The sequence below is a fragment of the Myotis brandtii genome, unplaced genomic scaffold (assembly GCF_000412655.1).
Source record: "Myotis brandtii unplaced genomic scaffold, ASM41265v1 scaffold1186, whole genome shotgun sequence".
Classification (NCBI taxonomy): domain Eukaryota; kingdom Metazoa; phylum Chordata; class Mammalia; order Chiroptera; family Vespertilionidae; genus Myotis; species Myotis brandtii.
Genome location: NW_005354120.1, coordinates 322557 through 344315, shown reverse-complemented (window position 1 = coordinate 344315; position 21759 = coordinate 322557). Strand labels below are relative to the sequence as shown.

Sequence of the window (21759 nt, the reverse complement as noted above, 5' to 3'; positions counted from 1 at the left end):
GGCTTGAAGACTTCTAACTCCTAGACCGAAGTCCCCTGCCCTCACTTGATCTTTCAACAACACATTACTTCTGCATCTCTTTTCACACTTATTTTAGTTGGCTATGTATTATAGCTGTTTGTATTCGAAAGGTCTCTTTAGAAAGGAATTGCATCTTACTTGTTCTTGAATCTCCCTTTGTACCCAGCACAGTGGGCCTCGCAGGTGCTCAATAAATGAGGAAATGAACTTTCTTATACTTTGAAACAAGAGCAGAAATTAATATATGTTTTCATCAATGTATTGAGTGGGCATCTAGCCCTTTGTTAATTATAGGTAGTTGGACATAAAAGGATTGCAGAGCACAGCTCCTTCCCCTTACGAAAGTATCCTACTTTGGATAAAATGAGTAGTGCTGACTGCTAATCAATGTAGAACCAACTCTTATTTGTAATCAGAATGATGGAGGAGAAATCAGTGTTGAACCGTGGTGGTTCTTATGAATGATCTTTTTATCCTTTCACTTTTCTCCCAGTTTCTTAGTAATAGAAAAAAGTTAAAACTGTACAGTATTTGCTCTGCTCCACACTATTTAAATGAAATAGAATGTTCCTTCCAATTAAACAAGTTGCTAATTTCTGTATTTATGAGAAATTTGTGTTGACTAAAGTGAAGATGTCGGTAGGGCTGTGTTCCTATCTTAAGGCTCTAAAGGAAAACGTGTTTCCTGCTGACCAGAGTTGTTGGCAGAATTCAGTTGCTTTGGGTTGAGGGATGAGGTTTCCGTTTTCCTGCTGGCTCCCAGCTCCCAGGGGCTGCCCACATGCCTTGACTCATGGCCTTCTCCTTTCGTCCTCAAAGCCAACAACTGTGAGTCAAATGATTCTCATGTCACAACGTTTACCCGCTTTTCTGCTTTCTTCTTCCACTTGGAAGAACTCATGTGATTAGATTGCGCCCATCCCAACGTCCTTAACCTTAATCACATCAGCAAAGTCCCTTGAGCTCTGTGAGGTAACATACCCACAGATTCTGGGGATCAGGCCATGGACATCTTTTGGGGTCATTAATCTCCTACCGTAAGTCCTGACTTATTTTGTCTTATCTTACATCCTTATTCTACCTTACTGATCCAAATGAATTAAATCTGTATCTAGTTACAGGGAAATTTGTGGAGTTAACATACAAACTTTTAAATGTACCATTTCTATCCAATATGATTTTTCCTTGAACACAGGGAAGGATAATTACACGTAATACATCTTTTGTCTCACTATGGAGGAGATAGCATTTGAGCTTGGCTTTTTTTTTTTAATTTTTTATTGATTAAGTTATTACATATGTGTCCTTATCCCCCCCATTCTGAGCTTGGCTTTTTAAAAAATGAGTGAGATTTGAGAGGTGTAACAAGTGGGCAGGAAAGCCTTCTAGCTGCGAGGAAGAAGACTGCTGAAGGCACGGAGAGGGAGTGAGCGTGGCAAGGTCCAGATCTGGTCTGATCTTGACCATCCCTGCTCACATTCCTCCATTAGCCTCTTTGCTCCTGTCGTTCCTGTCCTCTGTCTGTCTGTCAAGATCCTCTGCGACCTTCAGAGCCACCTCTTTCATGATGCTGCCCTTAATCAGATGAGCAGTGCCTGCCTCTAAGCCCATGGTACTTAGCTTGTAGCTCTATATAGGTACTTACAGCGTTTTTATTTGCTGTATTGGTCAATTGCTTTATTTTTTTAGTCTCCCAAATTAAAGGGTAATTTCTTTAAGGACAAGGACCATCCCCCCTCCCTCCCCATTTTCCTTTCTCATTAGCCAGAAATAATGGACTTTACCAAGGAAGTAAGGTTTGATTCAGAAGAACGTTGACAATGGACCAAAATGTGAGCGTATTAACACCAGCAAGCATAGCCTCCAGGACCAATATTTGCTCAGTAAATATTTGTGGAAGAGTATGAGGAGTGTGGCTGATCTGAAATTAAAGGGCGGGCACCAGAGGAAGAAGCGTGGGTTATAGAGGCTGCTGGAAACCAGGCAGGGGCCTCGTGACTTGATATAAGATGAGCAGAAACAATCGTGGATTTTTGTGAACTGCTGAAAGCAATGCTGTGGGAAGATTGGTTTGGCAGTGTAGACAGGATGGACTGGGCAGGGGCAGAGAAGAGCTTAAGAGGTCAGTGTGGAAGGTTGCTAGAGTAGCAGGTATAGAAAGATGACATACTGGGCTAGGAGAGTGGCAGTGACAATGAGCAGAAACTGAGTGGAGAAACATCTTGAAATAAGACTTGGATATTGGGGATAAAGAAAAGGGAAGGTTATGTCTCACCTAAAACATCAGAAGGATTTTAAATCTGCTGACAGAAATAGCAGAGCTGAATGTAAGAAATCAGTGGGAGAGGCGACGAGCAAGTGGGGACAAGATGAATTAGAGATGACCGCTGGGCAAACCATGGAAATGTCCCATTCGTGGCTGGACGTGTACAACCAGAGCACGGCTGAATGAGTGCCGAGAGCTGTAGGTGTGAGGGCCATCTGCTCAGGGGCAGGTAAAGCCACAAGAGTGAGTTCGCTAAAGGAGTGAGTGTGGAATGGGAGTCGTGCCTCGCAGTGACAACAGTTCAGGTCTGTGGACACAAAGAGGAGTGAGTTCCAGGGCTGCTGTTAAGGGAATTCCTTTCACCTGGTCTGGTTCTCCTGCGCTGTTTCTTCTTTAGAACTGGGCTGCAGGTAAGAGGCCACACCAGGGGTCTGCCCACTGGCCTTGTCCTCAGCTTTATTTGCTTATTTTCTAGTGATGGCATTTGAAGACTCAAGTTCTTTTCTTCGGGGGTCCGTGTTTTGGACATATGTTCCCTCGGTAATCATCTGGGCAGGAACTAAAGATTTTCTTTTGTCCATAGGATGTAGCGTCCGATGCCTGGGTTTTTGACAATGGCTTTTGTTGGTGGACTGGGCCAAAAGAGGGCTAGGTCCTAATTGGAACAAGCTTTTCTCCTCTGGGAATCGGCTACGGGACGTTAAGTGTTCATATTCCTGCAGGGTGAAAACGACTCACATGATATACAGAAGAAGACTTCGTTTGGACTTAGAGACTTGGTTTAAAATGAACTTTGGGATGAGAAGAAAAATAATGAAGTCTGGGAATGGGTTTAAAGTAATAGTTTCAAACCACATGACTTTAATGAAGTAAAAATGAATGTGTATAATTTGGTTTTACCATGTACACAAAGTCATGATACTAAGGAAAAAGACAGACGTAGGCTGAGAACAAAATGAATAAATTATAGTTCATCCCGAGGCCTTTATTACCTAAAAAAGTAATGGACTAATTTTTTTTAATTGTATTATTACAGTAAATCTCCTATTCTTTTTCCGTTTGTTTGTTTTTAAAATTCAGAACTCCTATCCTTCATGCATTTGTCTGTTGAGCCAGTGTTTGAGTGTACTCGGCCCTGGGCCAGGCCCTACGGGGTGACTGGGGTGAAGAAGGCACAGCCCAGGCCCTCAAGGAGTTTGCAGTCCAGGAGGGGGTTAAATAGGTCTGCCAATAATTATACTACAGAGAGAAGGCCGTAAATGCCTTCACGGTACAGCTAAGGAATAATTGAAGCCTCAGGAAGCACCAGTGGAGAATGTAGGACGAGGGAACCAAACAAAACTTCATGAAAGTTGAGCTGGGCTTTGAAAAATAAGTAGGATTTGAAGACACAGGGCCTCAACTTTAATGAACACCTGCTGTGTCACAGCTTTGTTGTAGATGTGGTAGATACATCCTTCCTTCTGCAAGGAGGTGGTGGCATGAAAGAGAAGGTGTTGCATTTGATGGAGTGGGATGATGGTCAGGGAATGCCACGGCAGGAGTCCTTGGTGAATCTGGAAAGAGTAGGTGGACTTTTGCCGGTGAGTCAGGGAGAAGGGCATCCCAGGCTGTAAGAACAGCATAAGCAAAGGCAGGAGGTCCCAAGTCACCCGGCACATTTGAGAAGTTGTAAGCAGCTCAGTGTGGGGAGAGGGGAGGGGAGAGATGAGGCTGGAAAGGTAGAGATGGCAGATTGTGGAAGTCCTGTTGCACCTCCCAAGGCCACTGTAGCCAGGAAGTGGCAACAGTTCATGCACCTTAGGTGCACTTGGGCAGCTCTGGGGCAGTGGCTTAGGTTGGGAAGTTGGAAGATGGGCAGCAAAGATACCAGTTAGAAGACCATATTTGCTTTTCCTGTGAGTGTGAGAAGGAAGACAGTCATGGCGCAGCCCATGGAAAGGGGAAGAGACGCACCAGATGCAGGAGGCGAATTCGCAGAAGCTGGTTCCTGACTGATATGAAGAAGGAATCCAGAGAATAATTTCCAGGTCTCTGACTTGGTTGACTCAGTGGTGGTGTTTCCCCGAGTAGAGAGCGTGGGAGGCATTGAGTGCTGTCCTTGTGAGGGCTGCTAGTCTCGGGGACAGCTAAGTCAGATCTGTCCTCCTAGGAGTTGGGTCTAAGGCCCAGGAAAGGGGTTGCAGCTGAAAATTAGGCAAGCAATCTAAGCAGCAAGAGAAGAATAAAAAAATCTAAACAGGAACATTTGTTATATCTTATAGAAAACCCTAAGATGGTGTGGACAGAGCATAGCGAAGACAGGGCAGGGGAGGTAAACGTGAAAGACCAGGTCATGCAGAGTTTGGGATTAATCCCAGAAGATGGTTTTTCCAAGTACTTAATTTCCAAAGGAAATAAGAAATTCCCACCTGAATCTTGCACCCTGTTTAGTGTTTAATGGCAAATGTACAACCACATCCAGCGGGTTCCTTTATAAGAGGCGAGCACGCTGACCCGCTCTGCTCCTTCCCAGCTGCTCCGCGGAGTCGGGCCAGTGCATGTGTCGACCCCACATGATCGGACGTCAGTGCAACGAAGTGGAGTCAGGCTACTACTTTACCACCTTGGATCACTACATCTATGAAGCAGAAGAAGCCAACTTTGGGCCCGTAAGTAGCGGGGTGCTTGGCAGGTCGGTAAAGCGGTGTTTGGAAGCAGTGACAGCATGTACACATTTTGTAAACAAACCAGAAGTATTTTTTCGGTGAGCCCACAGTAAGGATCAGGCCCATACGAACTTGGGAACAGTCATATTTAAAGCCAAATAAATATGTGGCTCGCAGACACCCCGAGACATTCACTAATAAGGCCTTTGGTGTCTGCGGGTATTTTTGTGTGCTTTTTCTTCTTCCAATCTTCTTTCCACTTACGCTGCACAGTTGCTGTTGATCTGCTATATAAGTACTCAGAGAGGACATGGTTTCCATTTTCTGTTGCTGTGGAATAAGCCGTTAGCATGTCATGGCTTAGCCGTGTGTCTGGCACTTGGGCATGGGTGGCTGAAGCCGCTGGTGGCTGGCTGGGCGATTTTCTCTGCGTGACCTCTCCATGCAGCTGTCTCGCGCCTCCTCACAGCACGATGGAGGCAGGATCGTGAGACTTTTTACATGGCGCCTGGCTTCCAAGGAGGAGGAAACAGAACTATCAGGTCTCTTAAAGCCTGGGCCCCGAAGACCCAGAGTGTCATTTTCTTGCCTTTTTTTTTGATCACCTCATAAGTCTAGACCAGATCTGAGGATGAGATAACGTAGGTCCTACCTCTTCCTGAGTAAACCTCACACACACACACACACACACACACACACACACACACACACGGAATGCAGGACTTCTTTGGAGATGACTAATCACAGGCATCATGTCACCCTGTGAACAAATCCAAATGTGTGTTGAGTTCAGCAGCTCAACTTGGTCAGTTCTCAGCCTCCGTGACAGTCACAATGAACTCATCTGTAGTGAGCATTCCTGATTCTCTCGTTTCTTCACTTGTCCTTGGTGCTTGAAACAAATGTCAATGAGAAAGACAAATAGAAATAAATCCACTAAATATTGGACTGACGTTGTAGGAAATTTGGGAAATGCCTTGTGACTCCTAGACTGGCTCACAGCACCATGTAAGATGTTCTCTTTCCTTCCGTTATGCTCATCCCACTGGTTCTATCACAGAAGGTCTGTCTTAGGCCTTTGAGTCCCGCCTCCAATATCCCAAGACTACCTCAACCACAAAACTAAAAAACCAATTTGCTGTTTATATATTAAAAACATTTTACAGGCTACTGGGAAAATGTGACTACAAAAAATAGGCATAATAATACAGTTTTGCACCTTTGGGTGACTTCAGATTACTTTGTTATATTCCATTGAACTGCACTGCAAGTAAAGCATAAAGACTGTCTGCTTGTCCCCAGGAGGTCACCATCGTGGAGCGGCAGTATGTGCAGGACCGGATTCCCTCCTGGACCGGAGCGGGCTTCGTCCAAGTGCCTGAAGGGGCTTATTTGGAGTTTGTCATTGACAACATACCATACTCCATGGAGTATGAAATCCTAATTCGCTACGAGCCACAGGTAAACCCCCCCATGAATTATTGGGGATGGGGAGGATATTGGTAGAGAAGTCTTTCCTCTAATGGACACTGTTTTTGTGAAATTCGGAGGTTACACTGGAATAGAGGAGAACTTCTCTCTGACTTTCTAGCCTCCAGGGAAATGAAAATGTACAGTTTTCTTGAATTCAATTTCAGGAGCATTTAGCAATCTCTTGTTAGGCGCCTAACCTTGCTGAGAACTGAGGTGGCGGCAAGAATGTACCAGGTCCTGTCCTTGCCCTCAGGGCCTGCACTTCACAGGCACAGACGCACACCCCTAACCATAAGATCAGAATGAGAGCCTCTCACCTGGAGGCTGGGCCAGGGCTGCCTAGAAACAGATGTAGGCCTTGCCTTCAACATAGATGACATTTTGACACGAGGAAGTCAGGAGTAGCGTGAGCAGCGGAGAGGAGAGTGTTTTGAGAGTCATCCCACATAGCTGGGTGTAAGGGAAATGGTCAGGCATGCTGCTAGGAAAGATGCTACGACCAGTGAATGAACTTGGGCTCTCTATGAAGAGGAAGCTATTGAAGGTTTTGAGCAGGGGATTGCCATGATCTGAGCTGTGTTTTAACATGGGTAGAAAGGGACGCTGGGAGATGCAGGGAGAGCAGTTGGGGAGCTGTTTCAGGTCCAGGTGAGAAGGGATTAGGGCTGGAACTGGGGTGATAGCAGAGGAAATGGTGAAGAGGGAAGAGAAACGCAAGCAAGTGCTTTCCAGTGAAACTTGGCAGAGGTCTGTATAAACAGGAGCAGTGGGCCAGTGACGATGGTCCTTTTGATTGGTTGTTTCTTCTTCTAGCTCCCCGACCAATGGGAAAAGGCTGTCATCACGGTGCAGCGACCCGGGAAGATTCCAACCAGCAGCCGATGTGGTAACACAGTTCCTGATGACGACAACCAGGTGGTGTCCTTGTCGCCTGGGTCAAGGTCAGTGTGACAGCGGTTTGCAGCTCAATAGAACCAATATGCAAATTAAATATTTTCTCCATTTTTCGGTATCTTGCCTTGTGCGTTGTACAGTTACCATGTCAGGGCCGAAGGCAAACACTGACCGTTGACTTGCTTGCTTCGGAAAGAGCTGCGTAGCGCTCTGATTGACCGACTGGATACTTAAAGGTTGACATTCTTTGTTCTCTTTTGATCTGGGGCAGGTACGTCGTCCTCCCGCGCCCCGTGTGCTTTGAGAAGGGCGTGAACTACACAGTCAGGTTGGAGCTGCCCCAGTACACCACCTCCGATAGCGGTGTGGAGAGTCCCTACACGTTTATCGATTCAGTAAGTGCAGGGCTGTTTCCAACACGCGCAGGGGAGGCTGGACGGGAAGTGTTCATCTTCTTCCTCAGAGGGTTTGTGGAGGGGTCGTGCTGAGAGGCTAGGCAGAGTCATCTTTTTTAGTAACACCCCGCCTCTGGCCCTAGTTGAGTGGCTCAGTTGTTTGAGCATCGTCCTGTGCACCCAAAGGTTGCTGGTTCGATTCCCCATCAGGGCATATACCTGACTTGTGGGTTTGATCCCAATCGGAGCACATGTGGAAGGCAACAGATCGGTGTTTCTCTCTCCCTCTCTCCCTTCCTCTCTCTAAGCATGTCCTCAAGTGAGGATTTAAAACAAAACAAAACAAAACAAAAAAAACTCCACCCTCTGATTCTTTCTGAAATATGAAATGTCTTAAAAATGACACTTCAAAAACCATCAATCTAAACTCTTTCTGGCAAGAAGATTTTAAGAATGGGAAGGCTTATGAAAATAATTGAACTTTTTCTTTTCAAGAGTCGAGGAAGCATCTGGGTTTTTAGTGTGTTTACTTGCTTTCATTGTGGACACCGGGCACCAGTGTAAGAACACTTTGCTGATCTCGTTTCTTCACAGCTTGTCCTCATGCCGTTCTGTCAGTCACTGGACATCTTCACCGTGGGCGGTTCAGGGGATGGGGCTGTCACCAACGGCGCCTGGGAAATCTTTCAGAGATACCGATGTCTGGAGAACAGCAGAAGCGTTGTGAAAACGCCAATGACTGATGTTTGCAGGAACATCATCTTTAGCATTTCTGCGCTGATACACCAGACAGGCTTGGGTAGGTGTTAGCACAGCTGCTTCTGCCCTTTTTTCTTGAGAGCCAAGTGTACACCTGGCATCGTGAGGTACGTGGGAAAGCACGCCGTACAGATAGCTGTTAGGCAGTCAGCACAGGAAAAATCGTGTCTCAACATTTGTTTGCCTTTAGCCCTAGCCGGTTTGGCTCCCTGGCCTGGTTGGGGCACTTGCGGGAGGCAACCAATCGATGTGTCTCTCTCACATCGTTGTTTCTCTCTCTGTGTCTGTCCCCCTCCCTTCCACTGTCCCTAAAAATCAATGGAAAAATATCCTTGGTTGAGGATGAACAACAACAAAAAATAGTTTGTCCTTTTTTTTTTTTTTAAGAATATTTCAGTGATAAAGCCCCATTGCAAATGCAATCAATATTCAAGACACACACATGGGTGGCAGGAGGCTGCAGCGTGTCCACGGGCAGGGTGGGCCGCTGGGACGGGGTCAGAGGAGCAGTGCAGAAATGAAATTTGGTTTTCCCTTTGAAAGGTCGGACCAACTCCCAGAGGTCCCTGGGCCTTTGTCTTAAGGTCCTGTGATATTTAAGCCTTGAAGGAGAGAAAACCTTAATGGCCTCTTCCTAGAAAAACTGCTTGTATCTGCCAACTCTGTGTGTCCTGTGGCTTCCCTCCTGCTCATCACAGGGATGAGATTGGTTTCCGTGGGAATTCTGAATCAGCCCAGGGAGTCAGGGAGGAAGGAACAGAGAGAGCCCCAGGGAAGGGACAGGCCGGGTCAGAGCCGGGGGTGGCAAGCTGCCCTCCTTCGTGGGAGGAGCCGCCGCTGTGACCCAGATGGTGGCCTCTTTTCCCCCTGCAGCTTGTGAGTGCGACCCGCAGGGCTCGTTAAGCTCCGTCTGCGACCCCAACGGAGGCCAGTGCCAGTGCCGGCCGAACGTGGTTGGGAGAACCTGCGACAGATGTGCTCCCGGAACCTTCGGCTTTGGCCCCAGTGGCTGCAAACGTAGGTTAACCGGAACCGTAAGGTACTCGTTCGGATGACCTGGCAAACCCTGGCATGGTTGCCCCGCTTCGGAGGCACTGCTTCCCTCTGGGAGTCGGTCCCGGGTGCCGTGGGCCTCCTGCGGGAGCCGACACGAGGGGTGTGTTCGCACGGGATGAGTTTCTCAGGGCGGCTCCCCGCTTGCGTGTCTCTCCAGCGTGCGACTGCCACCTGCAGGGGTCTGTCAGTGCTTTCTGCGACCCCGTCACGGGCCAGTGCCACTGCTTCCAGGGGGTGTACGCGCGGCAGTGTGACCGGTGCCTGCCCGGGTACTGGGGCTTCCCGAGCTGCCAGCCCTGCCACTGCAACGGCCACGCCGACGACTGCGACTCGGTGACGGGGGAGTGCCTGAGCTGCCAGGACTACACCGCGGGTCATCACTGCGAGAGGTACGTGGACGCGCCTCTGGAAAGTAAAGAGAACAGAGATCATGTTTGGCCGAGTCAACATCTTCCAACCACAGAAGGAATCTCACCAGGCTCCAGATGGCTCGGTCGTTTCTGACCACGTCAGGATTTTCTAGGAACTCAGTCATTCGCCGAGTGCCTCTCTGGTTTACACCTTCTGTGTGCCAGGCAGGCATTGTTCCGGGCTGGGACGTGGCCGGCGGGCATCTGCCCTCTTGGAAGGGCGTCCTGGAGGCCGCCGTAGATCTGTGCGGAAATCACCTCTGTCCCAGCAGATTCTGGCCAAGGATGAGAATTGTGAAATGTTGATGCCTAACTTCAGGCAAACGGGAAACCCAGTCCAAATGGGATGAGTCATTTTAAATAGCTTTGTGTTGTGTGTGTGTTTTTTTAAAACATTTTATGTAGCTATAGTTTCCAGGAGACCGGCCCACATAAAATGTGCAAAAGTAGATCTGCTCTGCAGTCAGCGGATGTGAATGGGAGAGTTGTTATGGATGCAAAGCACTGCACTGGGTGTAATAAGCATGGGACATAGAACGTGCTTCTAATAACATGACAGCCCTGCTCGCTCGATAAGAAATAGTCCCTGTGAGAGAATGACATGCTGACTTAACTATTCATCACTAATTAAGAAAGGCAGATATGCTATTAGAACCTGCCTTTTTTTTTAGTACTAGTCTTCACCTTCCATGTCAATAAATTTTCTCTTTTAATATCCGTCCACTCTATATGGGATTTTTGTTTTTAAAATTTCAGCAAGTCGCCTCAGTCAGTACAAAAGTCGCTCATCACATGAAAGAGAAATTGTTAGTAAAAATGAATATGTGATTAACTTACGGCATGAAGGTGTGCATGGAAGCCAATGTGCTTGGCTCTGTGCTAGAGGATATTCAAGAATTTGGAGGTTCCAGTGATTACTTCTTTGAGTAAAAATTACTCCTTCCAACCACAAAACTGTGTTGTAAAAGGCTATAAGGAAAGAATTATACAAGATTGGAAGAAAGAAATTAGTATATTGGTGTCCTCTCTTGTTTTCTGCATTAAGTTTCCTATTTTTTCAATGGGAGATAGAAAATGAATTAGAGAAAAGGAGACAGATGAGAAAATCAGATTACGAGGGGAGCACAGTCAACAAAGGTGGTGTCCACATGCCGATTCGAAATCAGCACACTGTGTAATGTCTTTGCAAGAACATCCCGGGAGAATGGCTTGGTTTATATTTCCGACTGTTCTTGGATTTACTTGTAAAGCGTTTTGATTTCTTGCTGGACAACGAGAGAGTGTAGGAGGAGGAAAGATATTTAGCCCTAGTTTGGATGACAAAACTTTATTAAGTAATTTGCTTCTTGCTTGCTTCTTTTCCTCTTCCAAGATAATTAGTATCAAGCCCATGGATTTAAAAAGAAGCTCCAGGCTCAGATTGTCCCGGACGTGGGAAGTGGAGGGGGAGCCAGGAAATGGACCCTCAGTTTCTATCATGATGTATTTGGGTTTATTTCACCTAGAAAACTTTCTCAAAACCCAGTGTATGAAATTGCTTCACCACCACCAATTCCCCCAGCACATGGTTAATTTCCTTCGAACAACTTTTCCCTTCTCTTTCTTCATCTTCCCCCACTCCCATTTAAAAAATAGTACCTCTGCCTCAAAAAAGAAAAATATATATATATGAAAAACAAACTGAATCGGAAATCCTTAGACCTGAGTTCCAGGCCCTGTCCTGCCTCTGACCTGCTTTGTTACCTTGGAGGAGTGATCTCACTTTTCCAAGTATCCAGCTTTCTGTTCGTGAATAACGAGGTTGGATTGGATGATCTTCAAATTCCTTTACGCTCTTAGGTTATAGGAAGTAAGCAAGTAACCTAAACACCATTCATATTGAGAAGCAGCATGACATAGTCCAAGAATTCCTTGCTGAAAGTCAGGAGGCTGGATTCAAATCCTGGCTCGTTACTAACGAGTTGTGTAAGCCTCGCAAATCAGTTAACCGCCAAGCGTTCCTTATCTGCGAGGAGAGGAGGTGGGACGTAGGAGTTGATAAATAACATTCCTCACCCCTGACCAACTTTGAAACCACCTGAGAGAGAGACGCAAGAGTCGTGCAGCTAGAGCGCTTCCTTGTCAGCTCTGTTTCTGGTAAAGGCTGGGTTGCAGAACATCCACCGTGGGCTGGCTAGCATGTCACCCTCTCAGGCAGAGGCAGAGGCAGACAACCACAGGTCCCCCACCCCTTCCCCAGACTCGGTGCAAGAAGGGAGCCGACCAGAATGCTCAGGGCAGGCGGGCAGCTGACGGGACAGTGGGGTGCACATGGGAGATACACCTCACCTCTTTCCCTGGGAAGGAGGTAGGGAGGGTCCAGGTGAGGCCAGGGGTGGCACCCTAATGCAATGGCCCTGCAGGTGTGAAACCAGACATTACCTGGGACCACCTGAGTCAGAAACGGGAGAAGCCCAGCAGTCTGAGTTATAACAAGCCCTTTCGGGGGATTCTGATTAGAACTAATGTTTGAGAACCACTGTTCCATTGGGAAGTGTGTTCCCAAACAGAGAATGCAGTTTCTAAGACGTTTTCTTGTAGCAGGTTTCTTACAAGTCTGGTTCAGGGCCCTCTCTGTTTTGTGACTGATGTAGGTGCTTGGCGGGTTACTATGGCGACCCCATCATTGGGTCAGGAGATCACTGCCGCCCTTGTCCCTGCCCAGACGGTCCCGACAGCGGACGCCAGTTTGCCAGTAGCTGCTATCAAGATCCTGTCACTTTACAGCTCGCGTGTGTCTGTAACCCTGGGTACATTGGTAAGTAATGTAGAAACTCCTGAAGGAAGAGAGGTGTCTTCTATGAGTTAGTTGTTAATGAAGGAAATAGATGAAGAATGAGCCCATCCTTCATTACCGGGGAAGGGAATCTGAAAAGATACTCTTTTCTTGTTTGGCACGTGCGATAGAGTCGTTCTTGAGTCTCGATGATGATAATGTTACAGTACCGAGCAGGAGAGCACGCTCATTTGAATCCATAAACAAATCCCTGTGAACACTTTTAATTTACATTTGACCTCTCCCTTCCCTTGGCCAGCTCCTAGCACAAGACTCTCAAAGGAGTGATGTGGCCAATGGACGGACAGAAGGAAGAAAAGAATATCATGTAGGGGGTCCCCAGGGCACCGAGTCAGCCAACGCTAGATACGTTCTTCTGGTTGGTTATACTTACATTATCTGTCAACACTCAAGGAGTGTAGCGAGTTGTGAAAATAAACTCCCTTTTATTTCACACTTGATCCCATGCTTTCAAATACTCGTTACACTTATCCACAGCTCAGTAAACATTTACCTGTGGTTTCGGGATTTCTTAGGGAAGTTGGTCATCATGAAGGACCCCATTTTTCAGGTTGCTCAGGCAGGAGCAGTGATTTTTCAGGCAATACAATCCTTGGATTAGGATTTAACACCAAGCTAAGCGTTACCCATTAGATCATTAATTTAGCTTCTAATCTGCTCGATTCCTGTGTCGTGAGAAGCTAAACGCCCCTGTGCCGGAACTCCTCCAGGCGTCCATGCCCCTGTGGCCTCTGAGCCAGGCTGCAGCGGTATTACTTACAGAAGCCTGGCTTTCCCCCCCTAGGGTGTGGGAGGGAACCCCGAGCTGGGTGACTAGTGCGGCGAGGAGCACAGCCGGGCTGACTCTGGGCAGGAATGTGGATGGACCGGGCCTTGGTGTCCGCAGGCTAAAGGTATTGCGCTTGGTTTCATTGAACAATAGGCTCCAGATGCGAGGACTGTGCCCCGGGCTTCTTTGGCAATCCCTCTGAGGTCGGAGGGGCGTGTCGGCCTTGCCACTGTCACCACAACATTGACACGACCGACCCAGACGCCTGTGACAAGGAGACTGGGAGGTGCCTCAGGTGCCTGTACCACACGGAAGGGGAGCACTGCCAGCGCTGCCGCTTTGGCTACTACGGGGACGCCCTCCAGCAGGACTGTCGGAGTAAGATGTGCACTCGTTGTGCCACTTATTGGGAGGGTTTCCGCTTTCTTCTTCATGGGGGATCCCCTTCTTCTGGTATTTCTTTGCTTTGGGAATACACTTGTCCCTTGTTCGGAGAGGTAAAAGTCCTCTTTTGGCAAAAGAAAGATGAGACTGATCTTTTTTTTCTTTCTTTCTTTTTCTTTATATCCTCATTTTCTAGCAGAACTGAAGTCTCAAGGTATGACTCAGTGCCTGAGAGAGACAACCAAAAGGAAAAGCTGTGTAGCTGATCCATGCCATCCAATAAAGTGTATTGATTTTATGCAGGTTCTGCCCAGAAAGCTGCTGGTTGGCTAGGACTTGGAGATCCTCGATGCCCACTCTGGTCCATGCCTTGTCTGCCATTGATGGACAGAGCCTCCGAGGTTGAGGAAAAGAAAGAACCACCTCTAACGTCTCTCTTTCAGAACTTCCTTATTTCTCTCTTACCAAGATCAGGGAGCATTGCCTGCTGTTCCTGTGCACAGCCCCAGGCCCCGTCTTTGTTTATGCAAACACGTGTGGAATGTTGAGGACCTGCAGGGCTGGATTCCTTCAAGTCTTACTAGCTTAAGGGCTCCTATCTGCTGTCTCACACATCCATTACTGCCAGCTCCCTGCCAAGAGCTTGAAATCATTAAATGTCTCAGTTCCCACGGCATATTTTTTAAATCATTTCTAGTTAAATCCTCAATTTAAAAATGGTTCACCAGCAGCTTATTAAAGGTGCATAGTATTTTGAAAATTCTGCTCGACAGAGCGTACCGTGCTGCACGTCTGCCTGGGGAACGTCAGGGCTGTGCAGAATAGAACATCCTCAGAACCTCTGAAGAACAGTAGCTGTAGTTCCTTGTGTGTATGTGGTGTTTTTAGTTTTTTTTACCACCTCCATTCTTTTCACTGCTTATTTGCATTTCCAGGTTGCAACCTGGAGAGGGGACATCTTGGCCCTCGGGAGGTGGCTAGCTCACTTGCATTGCCTGTGTCGTTTATGAACGTGACTGTGTGAGTCAGTCTGGTCGTGTTCTTTTCCAGAGTGTGTCTGCAACTCCCTGGGCACCGTGCAGGACTACTGTAACAGCTCCGACTGCCAGTGCGACAAAACCACCGGCCAGTGTCCGTGTCTTCCCAATGTGGTCGGGCAGAACTGCGACCGCTGTGCCCCCAATACCTGGCAGCTGGCCAGCGGGACTGGGTGTGACCCATGCAACTGTGATGCGGCTCATTCCTTCGGGCCATCCTGTAATGAGGTGAGGTGCTGTGGGGGGCGGGCGGGGAGGCCTCAGGGCTGAGGAAAGATGCCTTTATGAATCCAGGGGACCGCTGTTTGGTGCCTTTGTCCCAGTTAGAGAGAGGAAGGCTCCTTCCTGGTGGCCCGGCCTTCCTTGCCGCAGGACCCACAGCTTGGCAAACAGCACAGACTGCATGTCAGCCGTCACTTGTTCCCTTCAGCTGGGGCATCACCATACCTGGAGGCCCCATCCGATGCAGCCATGGCCTTTTAATAGAGCCCCCCCCCCCCCCCCCGCTGCCGACCCACATTAGAAGGTCCCTGGCTGTTGGATCAGACTGCTTCCTTAGCCACATGGCCTGAAAGGCAGCCCCGGCAGCACTGTCAGAGCTGCTCAGGGACACACCCTCGGGAAGGAAAGGAGGGCTACCCGGCAGGTGAGCCCAGGGGCCTCTCCGTGAGGTGAAGAAGCATGTAATGAGATGTGATGTGCTCGGCACAGGGGCAGCTAGCCCCTGGCACCCGGGACAGAAGTAGGACTCCCTCTCCAGTCAGGGTGTGGAGGCCTCAGGCCAGCTGCTCAGTCCCATCCCCCTAACTGGCAGCCGGGAAGGAGAGTGTGACGGTGTGCCCTGCAGCCCGCTGACGGAGACCTGTTTCTGGCTGCAGTTCACAGGGCAGTGCCAGTGCATGCCTGGCTTTGGGGGGCGCACCTGCAGCGAGTGCCAGGAGCTCTTCTGGGGAGACCCCAACGTGGAGTGCCGAGGTAAGGCCGCGGCGTTCCCGGGCTGGTGTTTGCTCAGAGTGGAGGGAACAGCTTTGTGTAAACTCTAAAGTGCAGTGCGAATTAAGTTGTCTATACAAACTCTATGTTTAATGACAAAATGAATTCACGCTCATTGGTTTAAAAATCTAACAACCTGGCCCTGTGGAAGTGTGGGTAGTGAAAAATGGACCTGCTGTGTTCCTCCTTAAAATGCTTGTTTGTCTCTGCACAGACTCACACACACGCACAGGTATCACAGATACACAAAATTTCTTCTTAAAATGCTTTTCTGCAAAATGCTTATAGCAGCCATGTATTTCAATAAACTGGTAAACCCTCAGCATTGGTACCATGTGCAGCGTCCCCGCGACGGGGAACTGCCGGGCACAGTCACGGGCGCCTTCATGCACAGCAAGGCAAACAGGACAGGAGCTCCAGGTCTGTCGATGTGAATAAAGCCCAGACTCCTACCGAAGCTTCTGGTAGAATAGGACTGGGAGAGAGAACCTGATGTTTTGTTAAGAACAGAAACCTGTTGAAATCCTGTGAATCATTAGGATTGCTCAAGTCTTATGCTGTAGCAGTATATATTTTTTTGACCTGCCAGATTACTTTTCAGATATGGGAGTAAAAACATTTACAGAAAAGATTTTAAAAGATTGTGTCTATTCTGTTTTCCTATTTGGCTTTCTTCCCTATGTTTTAAGTTTACAACTATAGATAAATATCTTCTGTAGTTTCGTACTTGTTCTTTGATATCTTTTCTTTGTTACCTATCTGAAATTCTAGGTCCCGGTTGGACTCTAAATCTAAAAATTATCTTTTTCTTTCTTTTCTTTTTTTTAATTTAAAGAATACTTTATTAGTTTCTGTAATCAAACCTAGGTAGATTAAGACCTTACATATTTAATACAGTGTATTATCCCTGTACAAATGGAAAAAAAATTATGTTTAATGTATCAACTTTTTCTTTTTTGGGTACAACCGTAGTGAGAAAGTTAGCAGTACATTTAGTTTTCTCCTACCAAAGGTCACAAACCCAGATACTATGTATTCTTTAAGTCAACCACGGTTCCTGAACAGCAGGAACATTTCAAACAGTGGACAAGACCAGAACAAAGGGCATATGACTTGTTTCTCCAATTGAGGCTTAGCCAGAAGGACTTGGACCAACATCTTAAGTTAGGTTAGGGTTTGTTCCACAAAGGACATGATGTTTGCTGTGTCAATAAACAAGTGCTTTTTCATTCATCAGTCCTCGGTCCAGATGTTAGTTTTAATGGGAGCTGATTTTCTCACTACCATTTAATGCCCAGGACATGCCATGCACCACGTGCGCCAAGATATCTCCTGCAAGGAAAACCCTGCTTGGAATCTGGTTTCCCCAGAGTTCTAACTGCTATTCTGTTACACCCCTCAATCTTGTAATGGCCCTAAGGTCCCAGGGGCTTGATTTCCCCCAGATAATGGCTCTATCATTGCTCATAGCCCGATTCTATTAGCATGTGTCACTGGGAAAATCCCGTTGGCTGCCAAAGTGTTTTGACCTTTTCGCTCCATCTCAGCTCAATTCGCATGAAAAGCCTGTGACCGGAGCCAGAGTCCATCAGAGAATGGTCCATTTAGTACTCGGATCTTTACCCTTTATCTTTAAAGTCTTGGCTCTCAATCTGCCAGAAAAATTGTGGCGTAGGAACAGTATCAGTTTTATTTGGGTCAAAAGTTGATCATGCTTTGGAAACTTTGCAAAGAGCGAAAGCAACGAACTGTTTGCCAAACTCGTTGTTTTACCCAGAAAAAAGGTCAGTCCGTTACATAAGAAACTTAGGGCCCAGATGCCTCTGACACCCTGTGGAGGAAGTTCTTGGTTCACAAAGCGTCCAGCGGGAGTGAGAAGTGACTCAACCCCGGGCAGTCCCCGCCGCCGCAGAGCCGTGTGCCAGGAGGCAGTAGGAGCAGGACCAGGGCAGGGACCAAAATTGCAGAAGCAGATGGAGTCGGGGCTCTCCGTGCGCTGGGATGTCGTCACTAATGGTAATGGGAGGACAAGAACTTGAAGGGACTGGACCCCCAGTGATCGGCAGGGTCCAGAACGGTTATCGTTGGAAATTAGAGGGAACTATGAGGAAAGAATGCGACCCCTTTTCTCACATTACATAATGAATCGCCAAGTTGTCTTCAACTTCAGATCTTCCAGTCGAACAGGGCACGGATTTAGACTTTGTGGTGCCACCTCAGTCACAATAACCTTATAGAAAGCTGAGGCCCTCGCTAAGCATTCTCCTCGTGGGGAAGAAATGCCATTACGTAAAAGACAAATCAGTAGAGGCTCCAACATATAAATTGTTGAATGTTCCTATTGTCCGGGCGGGTTGAGGCACTTGGCCGATCGTGCCAAGTCTGAACAAGCCCACCACTGTGCTGGGATGGAGAGAGAACGCGCCCGCCCACGGCTGACCATGTCAGAGACAACCTCAGCCTGGAGCTCTGCGCCGGGCCTCTCGGAGTCCACGGGTCAATGAGGAATCTTTCTGTGGACTCAGAGAGAGCAAAGAGTCGCGAGTCTTGGGAAAGGCCAGTGTTCCTTCAACCCGGGCAAGCGGGAAATGTGGGCCAGAGGTGGGACGCTCTGGGCAGTGGCCGTCATGCTTGTTTCTCATTTCACATGGTTTTAGTCGAAAAATGAAGTCCATTTCTTTGGCCGGGCATACATTTTTAGAATGCTTGTATTCCTTTCTCAGCCTGGGATTCATTTGCAACCCCTTTATCCTTTATTTATTGTCAGTGTGACTCAGGGAATCAGATTTAATTTGGTTCTTTAGAGAATCACCATACTCTTGTTAGTAGAGGGAAGGGTTGTCTTACAGAATTCTGGTCACAGGGCATGGTCCCTGAAGAGCTGGGCTGTGCCAGAGGCAGGCAAACCATGGCCAGGTGCCAAGTACAGCTAACTGTCTGTCAGTCAGGTTTCACTGGGCAGAGCTGTGCCCGTGTGTTACGAATTGTCCAGCGCTGCCTTCACGCTGCAATGCCAGAGCTGAACAGTGTGACGGAGACCAACTGGCCTGCAAAGCCTAAATATTTACTACCTTGATAGAAAAAGTTTGCTTACCCCTGGACCAGACGGCCAGCTTCTTTCTGCAGGTGAAGTCGTAGTCACTCTCCAATTTTCATTCCAAAACCGAAGTTATATTACTGAGGCTAAAAAGGAGGCGGGGCTGAGGGAGGGAGAGGATGCAAAGCAAAAAACAACACATTTAAGAGATTAAAAGTTTTAGATTTCCTGCCCTTACAGTAGAATGGAAATGCCGAGGTAAAGTGTCAGTAAACTTTTGGGCGTGATACCTGGAGTCCCGTGTCACTTTGGGACAAGGTTGCTGGCAGAAAAGAATGGACCCCGTTTCCTGGTGGTTGGAGGTAGCACCTTCCCTGGCCCTGGTGGGTTTGTTTCGGAAGGAAAGGTAGAGAACCAACACAGCCCTGAGCGCGGCCCACTGGGCCTGCGGGGCGTGGACACACGAGACAAGCTGCCACCTGAACCGGAGGCGCTTGCAGGCTCTCTGGGGAGACGGGGCAAAGTAGTGCAATGGAGGGGGAAGAAACCTGTGGCGGAGACCTTTTCCCTGTCAGAGAGGCCAGACCAGCAGGAGCTAAAGTCGTCGGGCAAGGTTTCATAGGAAAGGTCAGCTCTAGTCGTTGACGGAGCATTTGCCGTGTGCTGAGCGCTTTTAGGGATATGGGATGCAAATTCTTGATTTTTATCCTTAAAACAATTTGTGAGTGAAGTGTAATCTCCGTTCCACAGTCTAGAGCTCTCTCAGGCTCAGAGAGGTGAAGTGATTTGCCCAAAGACAAATGCAAGTGAGGACCTGCTGTGATATTTAGAGAAAGAGAATTGTTGTTCGGCTAAAGGACCGTAAGGACAGCATGTAGCAGCAAGACTGGGGTGGGAGGGGTGCCCTCAGGAAACGGTTTCACTGGACAGAGTCATGGAGAGATTCGGTTTCACCAGATTGTGAAAAGCCTTGTATACCAAGCCATTGAGGCGGACTTCCTTCAGTGGACAGAGGAGGGCTGGAGAAGTGAGGAAGGATATGAAAAGCAGAAAGATTCTACCTACTGACAAAGAGGTCCATTGGTTGTTTCCCATTCTCGCATTGACTTACTAGTGGTTTTTTTCCCCCACCCCAGGCCTCAGTATCTATTAAATGGTGCAATACTCTTCATTTACCTACCTTTCAGAGAGCCTGTTTGAAATGATAAGAAAACTTAGTAAAAGTGGAGGAAATCTACTGACCCCATAACCAAGAATATATTTACAGATGAAGGTGGAATTCTTATGGCCCATTAAAAATGACTGTCTCATTTTCAAAGTGCTATTCTTCATCCTCCTGCTTTGTTCACTTTTGCTATATACTCTCTCCTTCTTTCCAAGAGAAAGTTTTTGGTCCTCTGCCCCCAAATCCCATTTCTTAAAGCAAGGCTGAGCTACAGGTCCACCTGGTCGCCTCTCCCTTTCCCTTGAGAGAGGGGAAAATCCACTGGAGCTCATCCGAGATGGTCTGCACTGTGCAATGTTATAGATGCCCGTGAGTGTAAGAGATGATTGGAGCGTCTCCTTCATAGTTTGTGTCCATGAAGTTTTAAATTGTCAGGTGAGAAGCAACCTTTCCACTTCAGTCAAAAAATACTCTTGGGGCGTCTTTTTACCCGGTTGGAGAAGCAATTCTGGAACAATAGGCAGGGAAGGAAGCACGTGTCCTCAGGAGCGTTAGCAGTTTCCCAGCTGCAATTTGAAATGAAAACCTTATGCATGTTAGACATTTGGTATCTTTTCAGAGAGAGATCAGAATCAGTTTTTCATTGATGAAACTGCAATCCAGCCATCTGTGAAATTTGACTCTCTACTTTTCAATTGAAGGAAAGGAATGTTGGTCAGTTCAGCTGAACTGGTCCTTGTCTACTGGAAATAGCTGAATTCCTGCCGGCCCTTCAGAATACTGCTCTTAAAGGGACAGGATCCAGAGATCGGCAGGAACAAGAATAGGTGTCACCCCAAATTAGATGGAGTATGGGAAAAGAACGTGGCTGCTTTTTTCAAATTATGTAGTTAATTGCCAAAAATGTCCAGTGGAATCGTTTGTTGAACAGAATTTTAGACCTCCTGTTGCCACCTTGTTAGCAATATGTTCTTGGAAAGACTTAAACCATAGCCAGGTATCCTCCTTATGGGAAAAAAACATGGTTATGTAAAAGACAAATGAGGAAAACCTTAATGGGAGTGCACTTGCCTTTTCTTTATTTTTTTAAATCCTCACCCAAGGATATGTATGTCTTTTTTTTTTTTAATTGATTTTTAAAGAGACAGGAAAAGAGAAACATCAAAGTGAGAAACGTTAATCAGTTGCCTCCCTTACACGCCCCAACCGGGGATCTAGTCCACAACCTAGGTATGTTCCCTGACCAGGAGCAGAACTCGCAACCTTTTGTTGCCCGCGCCAACACTAACCACTGAGAAACACCGGCCAGGGCTATAACCACTCTTTTTTCTCTTCATCCAATGGAAATGTGATCAAGCAACACCTTGAGCAGGAGACCACCTGGTGCTTACATGGACACAGAAAGTAATAGTAATAAAAAGCATTTACTGAGTGCCTACTGTGAGTCAGCCCTTCCCTGAAGCACTTTAGAATTAAGTTATTTCATCCTGAAAGCAATCCTATGAGTTAGGTATACTCATGACTCCTTTTTTACAGATAAAGAAACTGTGACTCAGTTTCCTTGCCACCCAGGGTCACATTGCTGGGGTGTGGGGATGGCAGGGTTCACAACCAGG

General features: G+C 47.4%; 1 protein-coding gene across 1 annotated transcript in view; it reads left to right on the top strand.

Moving 5' to 3' along the window:
* LAMB1 (laminin, beta 1) overlaps positions 1-21759 on the top strand; it is a 71252-nt gene that overhangs the window by 28978 nt on the left and 20515 nt on the right. The window contains exons 13-23 of the mRNA XM_005858466.2: positions 4803-4938; positions 6238-6396; positions 7222-7349; positions 7574-7697; positions 8292-8496; positions 9330-9473; positions 9670-9901; positions 12556-12719; positions 13681-13905; positions 14962-15176; positions 15827-15923. Of these exons, the coding sequence (XP_005858528.2) occupies positions 4803-4938; positions 6238-6396; positions 7222-7349; positions 7574-7697; positions 8292-8496; positions 9330-9473; positions 9670-9901; positions 12556-12719; positions 13681-13905; positions 14962-15176; positions 15827-15923 (1829 nt within the window). The remainder of the gene's footprint in view (positions 1-4802; positions 4939-6237; positions 6397-7221; positions 7350-7573; positions 7698-8291; positions 8497-9329; positions 9474-9669; positions 9902-12555; positions 12720-13680; positions 13906-14961; positions 15177-15826; positions 15924-21759) is intronic.